This window comes from Curcuma longa, chromosome 8, assembly GCF_044706935.1.
Source record: "Curcuma longa cultivar G26 ecotype Majalengka, Jawa Barat chromosome 8, ITB_CL_G26_1.1, whole genome shotgun sequence".
NCBI classification, from domain to species: domain Eukaryota; kingdom Viridiplantae; phylum Streptophyta; class Magnoliopsida; order Zingiberales; family Zingiberaceae; genus Curcuma; species Curcuma longa.
Window position 1 is genome coordinate 6404193 of NC_133868.1, and position 20959 is coordinate 6425151.

Here is a 20959-nt window from a genome sequence, read left to right on the forward strand (position 1 = left end):
CAAATAGTTTTCTCATTGCAGGTTGTTCGGCTTTTGGAAGGAGAAATATCTCTTGAGATCTTGCATGGAGAAGTTCTAAAAGTAAAACAATCCAAGCTTCATCAAATTATGATTCAAGCCAAGCAACGAGCATATGAGAAGGTTATGGCAAATGGCATTCAGGAATCAAGAGAACGACTAAGCGACCTAAGCATGACCCAAGACTCACTCGATCCATCTCGAAGAATTTGATGAGCAGGAACTAGGCAAAAAAAGCACAATGGCTCAGTGAAGGAGTTTACTTCCCCATCTATTAGCAGTTGGTGTTCAGTGGTTGTACAGGAAGCCTAAATTCTACTGTATGGGATTCGCACCAGAATGGCAGCCTAAATTAGGTCGTACAGGAAGCCTAAATTCTACTGTATGGGATTCGCACCAGAATGGCAGCCTAAATTAGTTTATGAACTCAAACAGCCAAATGTGCTCTCGAGACATAGCTAAATTAGTTACAATAGAACAGATTTACAGAAGAGGTCAAGAGTTCGAATCTCGACGAACCCGAATAATATTCTCCTCCGTCGTAGCCAACTACAATTTCTCAATTTACCTCCTCATAAATGATCGTAAGACCGATCGTGTGAAACCGCTGAATGACAAATTCTACCTTTTTTACATAAGAAAGATATGGATAAGTTAACGGTGATAGAAAATAGAAAATTATGGCAATATTGAGGTTTAAGAGTAGCCAACATAGAATCAACATCCATCAGTAACATGTCCAGTGATATTGAGGCATGAAGATGACGAGCGTGTCTTATCATATACATACATGACCATCGACACCAAGAACAACGAATGTGGAGCCAACGATGTTTTTTGTATGATAAAAAACAATCAATCATAAGACATTCTAATGCTCATTTATTTCATTACTTGATGAAATCGAACAAAGACAAAATTTGTAATGAATGAAACTGTAAATTTGTAAGACAACAGATTGAAATAAAATATTGACGAACAAATTGTTTGGTGAAAACGAATTTTACAATGAAGAAGTATAAGAAAAGAAATAGTTGACTGTCATAAATTACAATGTGGTGAATCTAAATTGGCAAAACTGGAAATTGAGGTCAATCAGTACGCATGCAGAATTCTACCAAATTTCAATGACCTATTTACAAAATAAAAAAATGAAACTAAAAGAAGCATGTTTATAGCCAAAACAGCTAGAAGTTAAGAAACTTTTTTTTTTCAAAAAAGAAACAAGAATACAAAAGAAATCAACTCAGAAGTATCGCTGCAACTAAGTGAAAATTATGCTGGATCTTGCTCTTTTATGTGCTGTATGCGGACCCAAGGTTGAGAGAATTTGAGGCATCGACATGCCACCAGAAACAACAATTTCTGTGTTGAAGAACATCAGTGTAAAATCACATCGTGAGAATTCATATAATTGCAAAATATTTGAGTGTGTGCAAGGTGGGTTGCAGTGAAAAGCAAACAAGCCTACCGATTCCTTCGCTAACAGAAAGATTTGGTCTAATGACATCGGTTGTGTTCACTAAAAATATGTCGCCAATGTAAAGATGGTTGGTTGGTACGTAGACGCAGCAGAGTTCCTCTTCGCCAGAATAACCCTATTGATACATCAAATGAGAAGGAAACATGAGGTCATCGACAAGACATCACTCATTTGCACAAATACACAAAATTGTATTAACAGAGATGGTTAGAACAAAAGTTGTCCACAGAAAAAATATTTGTATATGAAGACAAAAAGTTGTTTATGTCTTTAATGCAATATAAGCCAAAAAAAAGCAAGAGAGACCTACAAAAATATTAATACAACTACATATGATATTTCAGTCAAAGATCCACCAAGGGCTGCCAAAACCTATAAGACCTAATGTTGTCAAACGGGCCAATCCAAGATGAGACGGACCAACTCGCCAAAAACCCATCATATGACGGTAACGAGACGGGCCAGCCCACCATCTTAGCGGGTTGAGAAATCCCTAACCCAAGGTGGGTTCCAGGTTAAGTGGACCAGCCTAGAAGCCCATCAAAAAATAAAAAATATCGATAGAAAATGTTGAAATTTTTAAGTTTGAATTGCGGATTAGATGGGTCAAGCCCATAAACCCATTGAGTTTTCTACTTTAATTTTAAATTTTGGAAGAATTTTTTTTCTCAACGCACGGGACAACTCAAGCCCACAAGCACGTTGAATTTTCTACTTTAGTTCTAAATTTCAGAAGAATTTTTTTCCTCAACCTACGGGCCAACCCAAACCCACCATGGGCCAATCCCTACGGGTCGTGGACCCAGATGGGTTTGCCCGCTTAAATCCATCTTAAAATAGATTGATAAAATTTCAACTCAACCCGCTTAAATTATTTGACGAGGAGGGCCAATCTGACAAACATACCCTAAATTGACAACTCTATTAAGAGTTTTATATGGTGATACCAATAGAACGGAGATTGAATTACTTATCAATGAACTTGGAGTTAAACGTTGAAGAACCTCAAGGAGACAAACATTCTATAATGCAAATTGCAAAAAACCAAAAAAAAAAAAAAAAGGTAAATGTGATCAGGTGTGTGTGCCTGTGCACGTGCATATATATAGTCCAGGGGCAAAATATTTAACCACATAACAGGAAAATGTACTGAAGAAAAATTGGTATGAAAATTGAATCATCATGTATTAATGGAGATAATCAACAACTACCTGAAGGACAACAGTGGAGGTGATGAATCCAAAAGCATATTCACCAACTCTTGGGTGTCTAATAATTACAACTTCCTTGAAAGCTTGCTTATTTTGATCTATAAATAGGGAGGACATCAATCATAATTATTAGGTAGAAAATAGTCATCAAGAATATGTACCAGGTGATACAGCAGAACTGATCTGCTTAGACGCATTGTAGATATGACGAATAAATGGCATCCTCTTGATAAACCATTCACCAAGACTAAGAACAGAAGCTCCCAGCCATGAAGACATGAACACTCCAACCAAAAAGATGAATGTTACGGAAGTCACAAAGCCAAGTCCTGGAAAGACAAAGTAAGTTGTTCCGCAATAAATATAAACAAGTAGAATACATAAAGTATGCTTCAGCAACAGTATTTGAACACCTATATTTATTTCAAAATAAGAAAGAGGTTTATAAGCTTCAAAATGATCAACCAAAAATATATTTAATTGCAAGGATGCATGCATGCTTTTTGTGCACACATCTGTGCAAGTGTGGTACTCTCAGTCAAGTAGATGTTTGCATTTCTGGATGCTGACGAAGATATCATGTTTGTTTGCTATAATACAAAAACACAAAACAAAGACAGTGAGCAAAAAATAAAAAACATAACCAAGACAGATGACAGTTAAAATCCATGATTAGTAGTGTGTGACAAAATTTTCAAGGCAACTGAAGTCTCATAAAGAAAAAGAAATAACAACTCCTAGGAGGTGACATTTATTTTGCCTCGTCAAAAAAAGTGAAATAACAGAATAGCTTGACAATAAATTCTCTCACAAAACAAACTTAAAGCTCTCCCTCCCTAAATGTGTTACTCTAGAACATGGATTTTCAAGCTGGTATGACTATGATCCACTGGAGATGCCAGGTCTTGCAGAGTAAGATTAAACATCTAGATATTCAGGAACATACATGTTGCTTGAGCAAGTAAAGTTGGAACCTCTGTTATAACTCTTCCACAGGAAGCAGTGAATTTCTGAGATATGAAGCATGACACAACCCAAACTGGTTTGAGCTTAGATAACCAAAGGAAGGAAAATAAGAAGAAATATATATATTAACATGGAAGATCTAAAAGAAAATTGATTCAAAAAAGTAAAGGGCAAAAGAAGAAAATACAAACCAGTCTTGATCTCAGAAACAAAGCAATAAAGGAAATTGATTATCGTAGTACAGACAGTTGTGCAGAAGTAACAGAAGAACATGGTGAAAAACATAGCCACGATTAACATAGGGAGGAAAGCACTTAAAATACAATAAATCTACAGCATTTGAACATGTCATTAGAGCATTTAAAAAATGGGCCAAAAAAATAGCAAATAACAATGTACATACCAAATATGTTTATCCCGAGTTGAGCATAGATTGGAGAAAAAAATCCATCAACGAAATGAATAAACCACCATGTGATGTAGAAGGTGATTGCAATTGGAAAGAGGATCACACTGCAAAATGCAGAAAAAAAAAAGAAGGAAAGGTAATTATAACATGATTAAACCAAGATAAATGTCACTTCATGGAAAACTAGTGAGATAATTGGAATGAATAAAAATTAAAATATTTGGATTGGATATAGAAACTAATATAGTAGGCATTCCCATGGATCTTTAGTGTTAGATAAGTCCCAAGATAGGAGGAGCATTAAAGTCGGGGAAGTACAAGAACAGTAGGCTAGTGGGAAAAGTGAACCATCTCACAGTTACTTTTCAATGACCACTCAATTACTCATCTGTAATTGTTTTCAATTTAGGCTTCAGCGAGAAAAACTCATGATAAATTATAATTGTTTTTAATTGTTTCATATTATATTTTAGTGGCTTTCAATCTAGCAGGATTTAGAGGTCTCCTTGAACAATATATGTGGTTCTTGAAGGCAAGCTAAAACTTGAGCTGCAGTCAGGTTGATTCAATGACCAACCAATGTTTCTGAACAAATCAACTCAAATATTTTGCTCCACTAAATTGGTGAAAAAGTAACCAAAGCAGGTTTGAGCAAATCAAAACCTTGAAGGAAGTTTACTGGGACAACAGCCACATCAAATTGTTCAAAAGATAAATGCTGCAGTATGCCATGAAGCCAAAAAGTTTGAAACAATAGACGTTATATAAGAGATTTTAGCAATCATTACAGGATGCTGTCATAAACAAGTAAATAAAAAAAACAAAACTATCTATTAGAATAACTTTATCTATTACAGATCATTGTCAAGAGACAAGATCTCCAACTCCACTGTGTTAAATCTACTGCATTTTTGAACTTCACAGTATTGAGTCTTCAATGACATGCATTATCGGAATTCATAATTTGCTTAGGAACTGCCATTTACTATCAGCTCCCTTCTACAGCATGCTATAAATTTACAGATGATCCATAAAAAGGGAAATTTATAACAGAAGAACATATTGAAACCAACATATGAGTTAATATCCTTTCTAGGTTGGTGCTGGGTTGCAATATACATATCCTGTTGGGTCCAGTGTACTCATTACAAAGGCCCTTTACTATTCAATACCTATCTCGGCCTTCAAGGACAATCTCCTATCAGTTGTCCAATTTAACAAATTACAATTATTAAAGAGGAAAATGGGAAAACACAATACCTAATGATAGAAATATATTTTCTTTTTTCTTAAAAAAAGATAAGAATGGAAAATCCAATATCATGCTAGACAATTGAAGAAGCTTACCATCCAGTCATGAATTTTTTTGAAGCCCAACTACGTATTACTTTATAGAATGCCTGCAAATTGTAGGAATGGTTAATTTAGCAAGACCGAGCGTATGAAAAAGAAGCATTAGAAGTATAGAGTTTGCACGTTATCACAGTCCTCGACAAGGTCTTCTAAATGTGAGCAATTGGATATCAAAGAAAATTTCAACTTCTTGATATGATATTTAGCAATTAAAAATGCAGATCTATGTATCTAGAATTCTTTAATGAATCCTTGTGATTGTGCAGGTATGATGCAGACCTTTCATAGCAAGAAGAGAACAAGAAGGAATAAAATAAGAGTTTTGTAAGTACCGATGGAATCAAAATATCTCCACAATGGTATGATATTGTCCACTTTGGGCATAAGCCCTCATGGTTTGGTTCTTGGACTCTCCCCAAAAGGTCTCATACCAATGGAGATACTTTCCATCCTTTTAACGCCGTGATCTTTTCCATGTACTTTAGATGTGGGACTATGTTTGCACCCTTGCAACCCAACAATCCCTCCCTCAAACAAAGGACCACAGGCCTCCCTCAACGTTGTTTTTGATGTCTGAATCCTCGACCCACCAGGACTTTTTGCCCCTCAATCCACCCGACCTACTAGGACTTCCCACCTAGTCGCAGTTAGGACTTTTTGCCCCTCAGTCCACCCGACCTACTAGGACTTCCCACCTAGTCGTAACTAGGACTTTTTGCCCCTCGGTCCACCCGACCTACTAGGACTTCTCACCTGGTGTCTAGTCCTCTTGATTCAGACACAGGAGCACTCACTTCCTTTGTTTAAAGTTCAAACCACATGGTTAGATCTGGATCATGGCTCATCCGGCGATTAGTCCGGTGAAGAGATACCACTTGTCATATCAAAATATCTCCACAATGGTATGATATTGTCCACTTTGGGCCTAAGCCCTCATGGTTTTGTTCTTACAAAAGGCCTCATACCAATGGAGATACTTTCCATCCTTTTAATCCCATGATCTTTTTTATGTACTTTAGATGTGGGACTATGTTTGCACCCTTGCAACTCAACAAGTTTCAGGCACATTAGTGCAAAACATATCACAGTCTCCAAGTTTTCCTTTCAATTAATCTGTATCATTGATACAGTGGACAAACTCTCAACTTTTGCCTACATTTTCAGGTCAGGAGTATGGCACAACTGTTCACAATCAAATGACCCGCTTTTACAACAGCTAGATGCTTCCAATGGTGTAGAATAAGTAGGCACAAATAGAAGAAGATATGGATTTTTTTTCAATGCTAATTCCAAACTGTGTAAATAAAAAAATTGAACAAAATTATGGGCATGTTTTGGAGTTCCAGCTCAATAATGGCAAACAAATAGCAGCATATCCAGAAAATTGGTATAAGGTTGCGGAGCAAACCCTAGAAGCCATGAAATCAACCCAAACCTGAGATACCCCCAAAGCACAATACACCCCAATTACAATGAACCCGCGGAGGTCGCAAATCCGGTCGAGATAAGAACAGATCAGATAAAGCGAAAAATAATCATGGAAGAGGCAAAAGTCGTCACCTCTCTACCGGAGTGGTGCTGGTGGTGCGGATGGTGGACGCGAGCTGGGGAGGCGGAGGAGGAAGCCTTGCCATCGGCTTCGTCATCGACGACGGGGATGATGAGAAGCTCCCGATCCCGCTCTCGATTCCCCATCGGCATCGTCGATTTCTCGTCGTCCATTGCACAGCCTCTTCCTGGCGAAACGGGGAAACCGTTTGCTCAGCGAAGACTTAGACCGGAAAGCTCAACTCGCGACCCAGCGAATACCCTTAAAGAACCAGGAAGCGATCGACGGATTGAATGGTCAGGATCAACTGAGTTAGATAGTGGGTTATCGTCTTTGGTGAGAGGGAAGATCCATCGATTTAAATTTCGCAGCCTGACGAACTACGCCAGCTGTTCGATCTGGTCCCGATTTGCTTGTGGATGAGATGAAGAAATCCCAGCCGTTGGATGTATGAGATGAGGTTAGTCGCGTATCCAGCGGACTGCACCTGGTTAATAACAAACTATGGTACAAATTTTAAGTATATCAATTGATCAATTATGAACCAATCTATAAAATTCAACTGATGCATGCAAAGTAAAGTATCATTTGCACAACGCTCTCGATTGATCCAGTAGCGTTGAAATTGCAATCAAAGTTTTACATTAAAAATATACAAAAAAATCATATATTTAAAATTGAAAGATATTTTTATTGGTATTAGATTTTTTAGATAAAATTTAAAAATATCTATGTGAAATATCGTGTTATATGAATTTATTTCATTGTTCAACAAGAGGTATTAGAGTCAGGAATGAATATAGGAATTATAGTTAGTCATTACATAGATTTTGAAATATAAAATTTATCTATAATAGAATCTACATCTATATATTCTTAGCTAAATCTCATTCAATATAAAGTGTTAATGAATCTTCAAGAAAGTCATCATCTATTTTATTACGAAGTGTTGTCTCACATGCTTCATTACTGAAAAGATTCGCTCATTAGTGGTAGTAGAAATAAGTATCAATTTAGGAAGCATAAATGTAAACATTTGACTGCCCATTGTTAGTCAATTGCTTACACAACTCAACAAGTGTAAAAGCCTTCAAATTCTGCATCACATCAAGTTTATAATGTATAAATTCATACTCCAAACGATTATGTCTTGATTTGTGAAATATTCAAGATAAAACTTCGTTGCAAGCTTGCAAATATTATCACTATTAATTGACTTAAATGAATTTTAGGATCTAAAGTTATACTAAAAGAAAGAAGTTCCACTGATGACTCATTGAATCGAGTATTTAACTCTATCAAGATGAAATCTATTGCTACATTAAAAACATCAAAGTGGTAATGATGCTCAACTGTAGTTTGCTAACGGGAATGATCGATCTTCTATAGATAATTAAGGTCAGACAAACTTTCACTTCTCGAACAAAAAACTTTTACTTCATGAAGAAATTATTCCCATCCGCATTCTCTATGTTTTTGAAGGATAGTTTTGATAGTAGAGACAAATGTAAAAGCAGTCAAAATGTCTTGAGATTTTCTTTGAAGAATTTGACAAAGGATATCTGTTGTTCTCATAATTTTATGCATTAAGTGCAAAATGAATACAAATTCAAAGTTTGTCATATTTCTGTAAATCCCCCGAACTTCAGCCTTAGCTCTTTCATTTAGAGAATGGTCACTAAAAACTTCAAAAACTTTGTAAGTTGTAGCATACATATCTATGAACTTTTTTACTAAGTCATAATAAGAACTCCAATGAGTAGTTCATGCTCGTTGTAAATTACTAATCTGATTGGCCCTACTTCCAAAATCACATTCTCCAATTGCCAACATATGTTCAATTTCATTTCTCTGTGCAGTATGTAACTCAGTAATGTGTTCAGTAGAAGAAGTGACAATATTATCCAAATGAGAAAAGAATTGCCAAATAACATTAACATCTTTAGCTACATAAACCAATGTTAATTGTAATTGATGGGCAAAACAGTAGACATAATATACATAGGACAATCTCTGAGAAATAATGCTTGAAGTTCTTCCATGCGCCACGCATATTACTAGCACCATCATATCCTTAGCTTATTATTTTCTTAATTTATAGGTCATGATAAACAAGAACATTTGATATATCTTTTTTCAAATTCAATGAGGTAGTGTCATTAACATTTTTGATGATAAAAAATCTTTCTATCAAAATCTCATGATTGTTCACAAACCTTAAGATAATAGTCATTTACTCTCGTTTAGATATATTATGTGCTTCATCAACAAGAATACAAATGCATTTATATCTAACTTCTTCATGAATCATATCTCATACTCTAGCTAGCCATAATATATAAAATCTCTTTTTGAATTTCAAGAGTGATATATTAGATATTTTTTGAAACATTTTCAAGTACAACTTCATCAATTTCTATATTCATTTTTGTAAAAACTTTCACCAACACAAAAAAATTAAATTCCCATAATTAGATGAAAATAGAGATTCATTATTACCTCTAAAGGTACCACCTGGAAGTGCTTGTCAGTGAATAATGACAGTTGAGGTCCTCAAATATAAATGATTTTTCTCTTTTTCCTCTTTAGATTTGGCATGCATCACATTATCAATATATTGAGAGGGTCTTATCAAAATTATAGTCCTTCTCTCACACATAGTATAAGGTGAAGAATGTGCAAAACTAATATAGGTAAGAAATACACATGTTTTTCTTTGGTTTACTCTTTTCTAATTATCAAATCATTCATTGACAAATGCCGAGATATTAGACGAATTAATATCATTTAAAAAAAGAAATCAATAACAATAATATGTCTTGTTCGTTGAACGCAAATACTACAATCAATGAAATTTCTAAAATTATTTTTTATTTAATCAACGATCCCAACTTTCAAAATTTGTAATTCTTTGGAAGACCATATAATAGCCTATTATAATACATATTCTCCGAGACTTGTTTTAGATACGGTCTAGTGCTGGTTGGTCTGGGCAGAACATATCGTTACATTCACCGGCTAGGAAGCAGAACAAATTGAGACAAGTTTTTTTCTAGGTGTAGTCATCCTCCATGATCTGTGAAACCTCAAGCACCGAGACTTACTCTTTTTCTTCTCTGCGCAGCTGAAGCTTTCTCTCGTCTTTTTTCAAGGGCGTAAGGCTTCCTCTCGAGATCTTCCTGTAAGGATGTGACTTCCTCTCAAGGTGAAACTGTGAGCAGCAAGGCTTCCTCTTGAAGCTTCCTCTCAATCTTATTCTGTGGACGAGGCTTCATTTTGAGATGGCATTGAGACTGGAATGGCTTCCTCTCGATCATCTGTGGATGAGGCATCCTCTCAAGATTTCAACTAGGATTTCCTCTAAGAGTCACTGCTTAGTGTTATATTGTATTGAGGTGTTAGTTAATAGCTGAAATGGTTAATTCTAATAATGAAATTATTTTCTTGAAAATTTGTTTACCAAATTCATTTTTATCTCGATGTCTGATGCTTGTTTTTTGGTGTTACCAGGGAATTGAGTGTATTCATCAGAATTTCTTCTCACTATGATTTAGGCTCTATCTACTGGAAGGTTTGTTGTTCATCCTAGCTGGTGAGAAATAACTTCTTTATTTTTGTTGCCTTTGTAGTTCATGATGTTGTGGTGGTCATTTATTTCTTAAGGTAATTTATTAAATTCATCCATTTTTCTGTTTGAGCAAGGTGGAAGTCGAGTCAGCGAGTAAGATTTCGTAAGGTGGAAGCTTCAACTCTTCTCTAACTTTGTGTCGGCGAGACTGTTATAAAGAACTACTGCGAACACGGGATCTGGTCGGAGTTGTGTGTGATGCATATCTATTTGTAGTTAGAGAAAATAAGATTGTTATTTTCTGTTTGATCTTTCATTGCAAAAATTATTCTTGTACGAACAAGTTTATCTTTAATAAAAAAAATAATTTTTCATTTAGATAAAATTGTGATATGGATTTTAAATGTGGATTGTAAATATAGATTGTATGAGTAAAAATTTTAATAATGATTGTATGTTAATCATGAGATCTTGATAAATTTTTTAAAATATTAATGACGAAATTAACGGCCGAAGTTGTATTCCGTAATTAATTTTAGCGACCGATTTAGATTTCCGTCGGTAATTTTAGCGACAGAATTGGGATTCGGTCGTTAATTTTAACAATCAAATTCTGTTATGGTTTATAAATTTAGCGACCGAATTCGAATTCGGTCGTTAATTAGCGACCGAATTCGATTTCGGTCGCTAAAATTAGCGATCGATTTAGATTTCGGTCGCTAATTAGCGACCGAATTCAATTTCGGTCGCTAAATTCAATTACGACGAAATTTTTTATGATTTTTTGAATCGGTCACTAATCGATGGTTAATCGGATTTAGCGACCGATTAGCGACAGAAAAATCGGTCGTTAATCGATGATTTTTTTGTAGTGCACGTACCCTTATCGAATTAAACAAGATGCAATGCAAGAAGAGGTCGACGAGTTGACACCCTCATGGCCTCATCCAACAGCATGCAACGAAGAGGTCGGCCATGACAGTGGCAGGTCAACGTCCATTATCCCTTCAGTCGTCCTCAAGCATCCGTGATTGACTTGTCTCCATCACCAGCATTTCAACTCATGAATTCTGATTTTCTTCTGGAAGCGTTGAACTTGCATTTTGACTCGAACGATGCATCCATTTCTAGAATTTGGCCCTGCCTTCTCTCTTTCTTCGCAGTGTGGGGCTCGACTCGAACATCCTTTTCTTTCTTTCCTTGTCCCACTAGTGGCATGACTGTTTCTCCAAAGAAAATAAACAGATTTTATATTCAGAATCATTCTGCTAGCTTCTTCAACAGATGGGGACGAAGATGTAGGTGTCTTTGTGGATATTTTTCTTCTGCCGAGAATTTATATAACTCCATGGTCAAATGTCAACTTGTCAAGAGAATGTTCTAATGTTTTAATTAGAGGAAGGGGCGATTAGTGATTTCAATTAATTATTTGGTCAGCATTTTCACCTACCAAACATATATAGTTAAATTAATAAATCCTAGTATTAGATTTAGATATCAGTAGTTTGTGTTCAAAGTAGGAGTGATGAAGTTAAACTTCTCTTAACTATTTGTGTTTTATGAATTCATCTAAAGTTAACTGCTAGTATATATATATCATCCAAGGAATATATATATATGTATAATTTAGTCGTCCTCAGGGAAAATAATAAATAAATTTAAAGATTGGGCCTATTTATATATATGATAATAAGCATCATAAACAACAAAACAGAAATGATGATACACTGCACCTAAAACACTTCCAACATATATATTCCAAAAGCTTGACCCCGAGTGCCCACAAGTGTCTATTTTCACAAAATCATAAATCACGGTCGACATACTTTTTATTTATTGATATATTAAACTTGAACAGTTTTTCACAAAAAAAACAAACAAGGAAAATAAGTCAACTATGTTTATATATTTTTATATTGGCATCTTATTCTAAGTAGGTCTACTTTGGATGTTGTGTGAAATTCTTTAGTCAATGTTTGATTTCAGGGGCTGAAGTTTTAAGGGACAAAACCAGAAAACTAGCTCCGGTTTCCATTATTTTTGCAACCAGAAAACCAGAATGAAAAATCAAATCAGTCTCATTTATGGGAGAGTATTTAGTCTGTAAACAATTTAATTGGGATTTTGAGGTTATAATCAAATCAGTTATTTGGTTTAAAAAGAAAATCTATTAATTGATGAAGGAATATTTCAGGGAATAAATTAAACATGCTTTTTAATAAATATTAAAGTGCGAGTGTATTTTAAATTTAAATGCGTGATTTACGAATTTGCCCCTTAATTTACGGATGGTAAAACACTTAAACCCACTACTAATTAGCATTAGTGCATGTCGGCGGTCGTCGCAATGACTTTGTCCACGTTAGATATTTTAGAATCTAGCGCCGACTTTGTCCCTAATCTACTATTGATTCCATACTTACCCACCATAATTCCTTCTACCCCAACAGACAACTTCTTTCATCCGCAGTCAAATAATGTGTGAACGGCATCTCACACCCGTTCACACACTCGCCCGGCCCCACCACACTCTTCTGACCCAAAACGTGTTTTGTATTTGTTTTAAATACCCGCCTTCCGGCAGAACGTCTTAAAGCCGCAGCCCTTCACAAGTCAGCCATGTACCACGAAAACGAAGTGGCAAGTCTCCCTTTCTTCTCCGGCGATCATGGATTCTCCGGAACAGTAAATGCTGGAATCTACGAGAATCCTGCGGCGCCCTTGCTCTCCGGCGGCCTCTTGGCTTGGGAGACGTCGACCATAGTCTCGGCCTTGGTCCATGTCGTGTCCGGGGAGTCCACGTCGGCCTCTCCCTCTTCTTCTGCTTCGCCCTCTTCTTCATCATCTTGTGTATCATCCTCTTACTCTCTCATGTCCTTCGGCGATGATGCCGGACAGAAAAAGGCTAGAGAGGAGCTGCTGCCGGAGGTGGGACTGAAGTATTACCCATCTTGTTTTGGGGATGCCGAAAGCTATCAAGTTCCGCCAACAGCAACGGAAGAGCACATGGCAATGGGAATCTCCGAGAGAAAGTACCGCGGCGTCCGGCGGCGGCCGTGGGGAAAATGGGCAGCGGAGATCCGCGACCCGCATAAGGCCGCCAGAGTATGGCTGGGGACCTTCGCAACTGCGGAGGACGCGGCGTGGGCCTACGACGCTGCTGCGCTCCGATTCAAGGGAAGCAGAGCAAAGCTCAACTTCCCCGAGTACGTCCACCTTCACCGGCCTCCCCCGTCCTCTGTTTCCCCAGCGGTTCAATTCCTCGTTCCTAACTCTGTCCCGTCGACGACAGCAGCGTTGGGTGATCACTTGGAGTACTCCAGGCTACTACTACCAGGAAGTGGAGACTACTACCAAAGCCAAAGGATTCCGGAAGCGAGCCTCTTCGACTCCGAGATGGCGACAAGTGTGGACGAAGATGGCTCTATTGCTTCTCCTTCGTTACCTGCTTCCTCAGTTTCGTCGCCGGCGTTCGCCCCACCAACGAACGTGAGTGGGGTTTGGAAATATTGAAACTTGCTCGCCAGCTTCTTTAGCTGAACATGGCTGCAGCAAAAGCTATGGTCCTTCCCTTTGTTGTTCTTAACATCGGATTGGATTTGTTTAAGAAATTAAGAAATATAATTTGGATTCGAATAAGGAATCAACAAGTCTAGTTGGGCTTTGACTTGAGATTCCAGAATATATCCACGTGTAGGAATAAGAGCAAATGCAAAACAAGCTCCGAATCCTACAGCAATTGCTCCAGCAGCACCGTGCTAAACAAATCAAACAACAATTTTAAAATTCGAGCTGAATGATGAATGTTCACATGATAGACATCCCTAATTCAAGTTCAATACTCGCTTCCTGCTTAAACAGTTATGAAAGGCTAAAATTGCGACATAGAAACACTAATCAATTTTCACGGAAGAAGCCAACAACGAAAGCATTCATCGTTCAATGTAGCGAACGCTAGAAAGAACAGCAGTGTAACATTGCAGAAAGCAAACTTCGATAATGAAGCCTTTTTACAACCCACTAGGAGATTCAAACACAGAAAGGTAAGAGTTGACAACAGCGAGATAAGATTAGAAAACCTAAACCCTAAACAGATCAGACAAGCAAATCAGAGGGATCAGGCTCTCTCCCCACGGATCCTGCGCGCAAGTTGAATGTCTTTGGGCATAATAGTCACCCTCTTGGCATGGATGGCGCATAGATTGGTGTCCTCAAAGAGACCAACCAGATAGGCCTCCGCCGCCTCCTGGAGCGCCGCTACGGCAGAGCTCTGGAACCGGAGGTCCGTCTTGAAGTCCTGGGCAATTTCACGGACAAGACGCTGGAACGGGAGCTTACGGATCAGCAGCTCCGTGCTCTTCTGGTACTTGCGGATTTCCCGCAGTGCCACGGTGCCGGGACGGAATCGGTGGGGCTTCTTCACGCCGCCGGTGGCAGGCGCCGATTTGCGAGCAGCCTTGGTCGCCAGTTGTTTGCGCGGGGCCTTTCCTCCGGTGGATTTCCTCGCCGTCTGCTTCGTCCGAGCCATCGCGATAGAAGACGAGATCGGCAGAAGGAAGAACGAACTAGGGTTTGTGATTTGGGAATTGGAACGACGATTGGGAACAACACACGGAGTGGTGCCTTTTATAGGAGGAGATGTGGCAGGGAGACCGAAAAAAGGCGGGCTCCCAAAGTGCAATCCCTCCTTCTAAGTCCTAAGTTTCATTTGGATCGTCAGATGTGGATGAATGAATGGTGGGGATCTATCTAAAACTGAGCCCGCGGATCGCGATCCGTGGCTAAACCATGGAGCCTTTGCTGTTGCTTTGTTTACCGTCGGATTCGTCTCGGTAGAATTAACCTGATTCTAATTGGGTTTTTGGAATATTGATATTTTTTTTAAAAAAAGGACACTTAATCAAAATCCAATACAATATTTATTTATTACACCAAAATTTTTTCGTTGCTTATTTAAGAGATAATATTTGATTTTTGGGAGTGTGATTTGGTCTGTAAGCAACCTCGAAACAGAACAGGTTGACCTAATTGACGAGCTCAAGCTGAGCTTGAGCCCGTTCGGGTTCCAATGACCCGAGGTTAACCCTTTTCGCTTCGTGAAGGAAAGGATCCGGCGAGGAGATGGCGCCGCCCAAGCGTGGGAAAGCGAAGGGTGGTTCCGCAGCAGCTGCGACCGCCGTCCCTCCGGCGGAGATCAAATTCCCCGGTTGCCTCCGTCTCCTTCCTCCGTCGACCGTCGCCATCACCATCCACGCGAAGCCAGGGTCCAAGGTCGCCACCATCACTGGTCCGTCCCTTTCTCTTACGATCTCTGTGTCGTCTGCCGTTTTTTTCCCCTGCGAGAGTTTTTTTTCTGGTTTCAGATGTCGGCGACGAGGCTGTAGGAGTTCAGATCGATGCCCCAGCGAGGGATGGCGAGGCCAACGCGGCGCTGCTCGACTACATTAGTTCGGTGAGTTTCTGTTCTCTCCGCTCCTGATAAAAATTCTCTGAACCTTGGCAACAAGTATTGCTTAGCCTTTCTAGAATGACGGTAGATTTGAATAGGACTGAATGAGGAATTTAGACGAAATTGCGAAGAACAGATAGTTTTTGCACTGTTTTGTGAAATAATATGAACACAGTCACATAAATTTACTCTTGTATGTCATTTAAAAGCCGCAAATCTCTTTGTAGTTTATTGCCTTGTGCGATCAGTTTGTGGTGGGATATCAAAGTTTAAGAAGGGCATTGCTAAGATCCTTAGATGACACAAAATTAGGTTAAGATTGATTTCAACGTGTTCAAAGATGGTCACTTTTTGTTTTTGTCTGGCTAAATGACTCAATTAAGGGTTTTGAGAGGAAAGTGGAAGACCAAACAAACATTGAACCTGTGTGATTGATGAAATAGTTATTAATGGTGGGATATATTGAATGGTTGGCACACGAGCCATTTGTACTGTATAACCAAATTCCCACTAAACAAAATTACGACAAGAACATTTTGCTTTATCTATTTTTACTCGAGGTTTGATTTGCCATATTTAAAATCAGGATTACTTCGCCCGAACGATTTGTATTTAGTCCATGATTCTCTCTCTCTCTCTCATCCATTAGCCTTCTCCATGGCTAAACCTTTGACCATTAATCATGTCTTTCAACCATATTGCAATCTAGAATATGAAAAATGAAGAGACTTTCTGATCTTGCTGAAGATGGAAATTTTGAAAAAAAAAAAAAATAATTGCATGGATGTGGCAAATGCAGGATAGCTTGAGACATATTGCTTTTTACTGGGAAACTGTCATATTAAAGTGCCTTGTGTTGTGAACTAAACTGAACAATGGCATCCAATAGCATTGGAAATTTAACTAATTACACTAGCGATAAGTTCCCCAGACAACAGGTGTAACAATGAGACTGGAAAATGCTGATGGAGGAGTAGTAACAATTCAAAATAATGGTAAACTACCTATTATTTATTAGCACATCAAATTATTGGTAAATTGATAAATTTGATTCTGAAGAGGGGAATTTGTCAATTCAAAGGATCAATATGAGCTAGAATATTTCACATTTTAATTAGCTGATTTTCTTTTGCTCTTAGGAATGGTAATATGAATTTTCTTCGTGTCAATTTTAGTTTTGTTTATGTTGATCATGTTATCTGCAAAATGGTATACGTATTGTTGGTGCAACAAAAGCTTTTCTTGGATCACTAGAAGGGAGGAGTGAATAGTGATCTGTAAATACAATTAACTTTTTTTCTCTTGCAAACATTTTAGCAAGGACACACTAATTAAATATAAATGTAACATGAAATAAAATACAAGGCAAGAGATTTACTTGGTTACAACCCGAGGGTTGTTAGTCCAAGCCTATGAAAGTGCTTGTCAAAATCTCCTCATCAAAAACACTCCGAAGGTGGAGAAACCTCGTACAATGGTTGAAAACAAAGCTATTTAAGTAGATTGAACGGAACAATAAAAATCGAGTGTGTACTTTCTTTTTCGAGCTTCAGTCTATTTATAGCTTTCACCTTGATCTGACCGTTGGCACTTCCGAGTGCCTGAATTCGTCGATCCAATCCACTCTAGCAATGGTCCGCCAACAGTTCTGGATGATTCCTCGCGATCTAGGCGTTTGGACTCCGCTGACGTGGACTTCATCTTCATTCGCTTCGGCAACGGCTCGCACTGACTTGGATTGGGCATTTAGGCGTCTAGAATGGATCTGGGCATTGGACGCCGGGACATTCGGAATGGATCCGGGCTTCTGGAATGGTCAACTTCACGTCGATCATTTTCCTCCTTCATTCTCCGTTCTACCTTGGTCGCTTTGTGCAATCTTCCTCTCAGCTGCTTGTTCCTCGGATGCATCGAGCCCTTCCGATTCGCTCTCGCGCGTCCTTCTCGTTCAGCCGGAGTACTTTTCCGCGGCTCCTCGTATCTCGGATGCATTGTGCCTGTCGGCTTCTTTCTCATGTCATCTTCTTGTTCACTTGTGTCTTCTGTCAAGGTTCACCATCTAAATATTATTTGTCATCTCCTAAATCCCTGTACACTTAGACACAAGTGTTAAATATAACAAGATCTAATTTCAAACTTATTTGACCCTACATCAAAAACTCCACATTGGGGTACTAACACTTATCTTGTTGGTGTCCTGTTAATCAAACAAATTGGCAGACTACGAAATGGCTGTGTTATTCATACAAAGTAGTCCCTAAAGTTCTATTGAGGTGGATATCATGAGCATGACATACATACTAAAAATGAATCCAAGCAACATTAAGAATGTTGCCTTTGTTTGTGATGTAGATATTTACTTCTGTTTTGATTGTGCCAGAAAGATACTTAATGTAGCCGACCTGAGTCAGTACCATGTGCTGGTTGCATTTTTTTTTCTCCGCTAAGTATTGTTAATTTGCAGAATGGACGAAACTGTAGATAATTACCTGTATGTGCTTGTTTGCAGTAGTTTTTATGATTCTTTTAGTGCCCAATATAGTCATATATTTAAGGTGTAATACAACTCCATCTGTGTTACAAATCTGATCATGTGATCCAGAATCCTTACTAGGCAAAGACTTTATGTCAAAAGAAGAGATGAGAAGATTGTAAGTGCATCTTGATTAAAATACCACAACCTTTGATATCTAATATCCCTATGTGGTTAGCTTATTCTGAGAAGTAGGTTTCCTGGTTCTTAAATGCTTGGTCATGCATCTGATCAGCACGTTTGCATTGGCTCAATTGAGCTTTCTCGAGATGCAAAGAAATGCATCTTCATTTAAGTTTAGAAGTGTCCACTATCCTTCCAAATACTACTCGTCAGTATCATATACGCTTGACTTCATTCCATTAGATAGTGAAGTTGGCAACCAGGAACAAACCCAACCAAAGGGCAAGTCTTCAAAATTATATGTGCAAAGTAATATAATTGCAAATTTAAATGATAAGTGGATATTTCCATGGTCTAATCAAGAAATATGCTTTAATCTTGAATTGTTAAGACATCTAATATCTTGTTTCTTTCGGTACAGTAGTGGCAGTTATATGCATTCAGTGATATCCAACCAAGCATATTTTTACAATTGAGCATGTGATGGTCATAGGATACACAACTAATGGAAGTATCCACAAATCCATAGTAATTGCTAAAGGATCCTTATTTATTCAAATGCAAACTGTAGTTTGAAGAAATCCATATTATCACTCAGTGCATGAAAGGCCAGAACTTATTTACCATATTGCAGGTATTAGGTGTGAAGAAAAGGCAAGTGTCTATTGGTTCTGGTTCAAAATCCAGGGAAAAGGTTGTGCTTGTGCAAGAGGTAACTCTACAGAACGTCCTTGATGCCCTTAACAAGGCGTGGAAATGTGACTAGACATGGAACTGAGTTCTTGGGTAACACTGGGAATTGTAACACACTTTTCGTTTGGTTAAATGTCAATAGAAAACATATGTTGGAAGAGAGAACTATACTCACTATCTTTCATCCAGTTCAGTCTGCCGATTGAGAGATTGTCATGTACCTCTCAATTGTGTTCCTGGCGAATATTTATGCGTAAATATTTATTGGAAGCCTGGAGTTTGGATATTTTAATGTTATTGGCAGATGACATGGTAATATAATTCTACCCAAAAGTAATTAAAGTTTGTCATAATTTTTTTTGATAATTACTATTGGGTTGAATCATGACAAAATTATTGCAGATGGGTAGAATCATTATTCCATAAGAATTGATAAAGAATGAACAAATTATTTTTATCAATTAAGCACACCATCATGTGACGCATTAGGCCACATGAACTACTAAACTGTTAGTCTTTCACGTACGCCTTGCGATAATTGCATTATAAATCATTGAAAAAAAAAGTTGTGTAAGTCCGTGAGGAATTAGGTTCTGCTATAATATTTTTATAATGAATTTGATTATATTAAAATAATTTAATTATGATGTTTGAATAATTGTAATCAAATTAATAAAAAAAATAAAGATAAAACTATTTTATATATAGATTATTAGTTAAATTAAATTAATTTATTTTTATATATTTTCAGAGTTATGTTGTGATTATTACATGTTGTAACAGGAATGTTGTTCTACGATAATGTTGTAATAATTTTTCTATGAATCTAACGAGTAATGTCTTTTTTTATTTTTACAATTAAATTTATCAACATAATTTGTCTACCATAATCAATAAAGATTAAAAAAAATCTTTCTATTTTTTTGGGAGAAAGAGATTTTTCGAATATTATAAAAGGATATTCACAATAATAATAAATGAAATAGAATGAAGTGATTTGGAAACATTAATTCAAGATGCATGGATCATTAAATAAAAAAGTTGCCCCCACGGGCTTGCTCACATGGCTAGCGCAGGGCAGTTTTTGAGATGTGGAATTGAATTTAATTTCAATTTTATTCCTTCTATGTCAGTTGACGGTTCCACCTTGCTACCATTAAATAAAAAAACAGTAATTTTTATGTGGTGAATTTAATTTCAATTTTATTCCTATGTCAGTTGACTTTTTCACCTCCCTCCTCTAAATTTATTTATTTTTAATTTAAATTTTAAAATTTTAATAAAAATTTTAAAAAATATTTTAAAAATTAATAAAAAATTAAAAATATTTTTTATTTTTATTATCATCTATTTTTTATAATCTAATTATAAAGAATAAAAAATAAATTAAATTGATAATAACTATGTTGGGTTGCAAGGGTGCAAACATAGGTACTACATATTTAAAAATCAATACAATAATGATGTAGTATTGATGTTTGAAAGATATCTCCATTGTGGTGTTGATTTTTAAACACCAAGAACAAAGTCATGAGGGCTTAGGCCCAATAGTGGGCAATAAAATTTAACACTAACCGTCGGATGTTTAAAAATCAACATCATCT

The 20959-nt window shown here is 37.2% G+C and overlaps 4 protein-coding genes across 4 annotated transcripts; 2 read left to right on the forward strand and 2 right to left on the reverse strand.

Annotated features, from left to right (window-relative positions):
• Positions 1-1014: 1014 nt before the first annotated feature.
• On the reverse strand, positions 1015-7206 carry LOC141833023 (protein LIKE COV 1-like). Its single transcript, XM_074720404.1, has 7 exons — positions 7001-7206; positions 5435-5487; positions 4082-4191; positions 2874-3041; positions 2713-2810; positions 1490-1616; positions 1015-1383 (listed from the first exon to the last, which is right to left on the reverse strand). Exons 1-7 carry the CDS (start codon positions 7160-7162, stop codon positions 1283-1285), a joined length of 819 nt encoding a protein of 272 aa, XP_074576505.1. The 5' UTR covers positions 7163-7206; the 3' UTR covers positions 1015-1282.
• A 5970-nt stretch (positions 7207-13176) lies between these two features.
• LOC141833917 (uncharacterized) lies at positions 13177-14070 on the forward strand. The gene has a single exon (XM_074721416.1). It carries the CDS (start codon positions 13177-13179, stop codon positions 14068-14070), a length of 894 nt encoding a protein of 297 aa, XP_074577517.1.
• A 442-nt stretch (positions 14071-14512) lies between these two features.
• LOC141833542 (histone H3.2) lies at positions 14513-15170 on the reverse strand. The gene has a single exon (XM_074721018.1). The coding sequence runs from the start codon at positions 15083-15085 to the stop codon at positions 14675-14677; it is 411 nt and encodes a 136-aa protein (XP_074577119.1). The 5' UTR covers positions 15086-15170; the 3' UTR covers positions 14513-14674.
• Positions 15171-15605: 435 nt separating this feature from the next.
• LOC141833335 (uncharacterized) lies at positions 15606-19647 on the forward strand. The gene is made up of 3 exons (XM_074720752.1): positions 15606-15844; positions 15921-16009; positions 19297-19647. The coding sequence occupies exons 1-3, from the start codon at positions 15679-15681 to the stop codon at positions 19426-19428; spliced, it is 387 nt and encodes a 128-aa protein (XP_074576853.1). The 5' UTR covers positions 15606-15678; the 3' UTR covers positions 19429-19647.
• The last annotated feature ends 1312 nt before the right edge of the window (positions 19648-20959 follow it).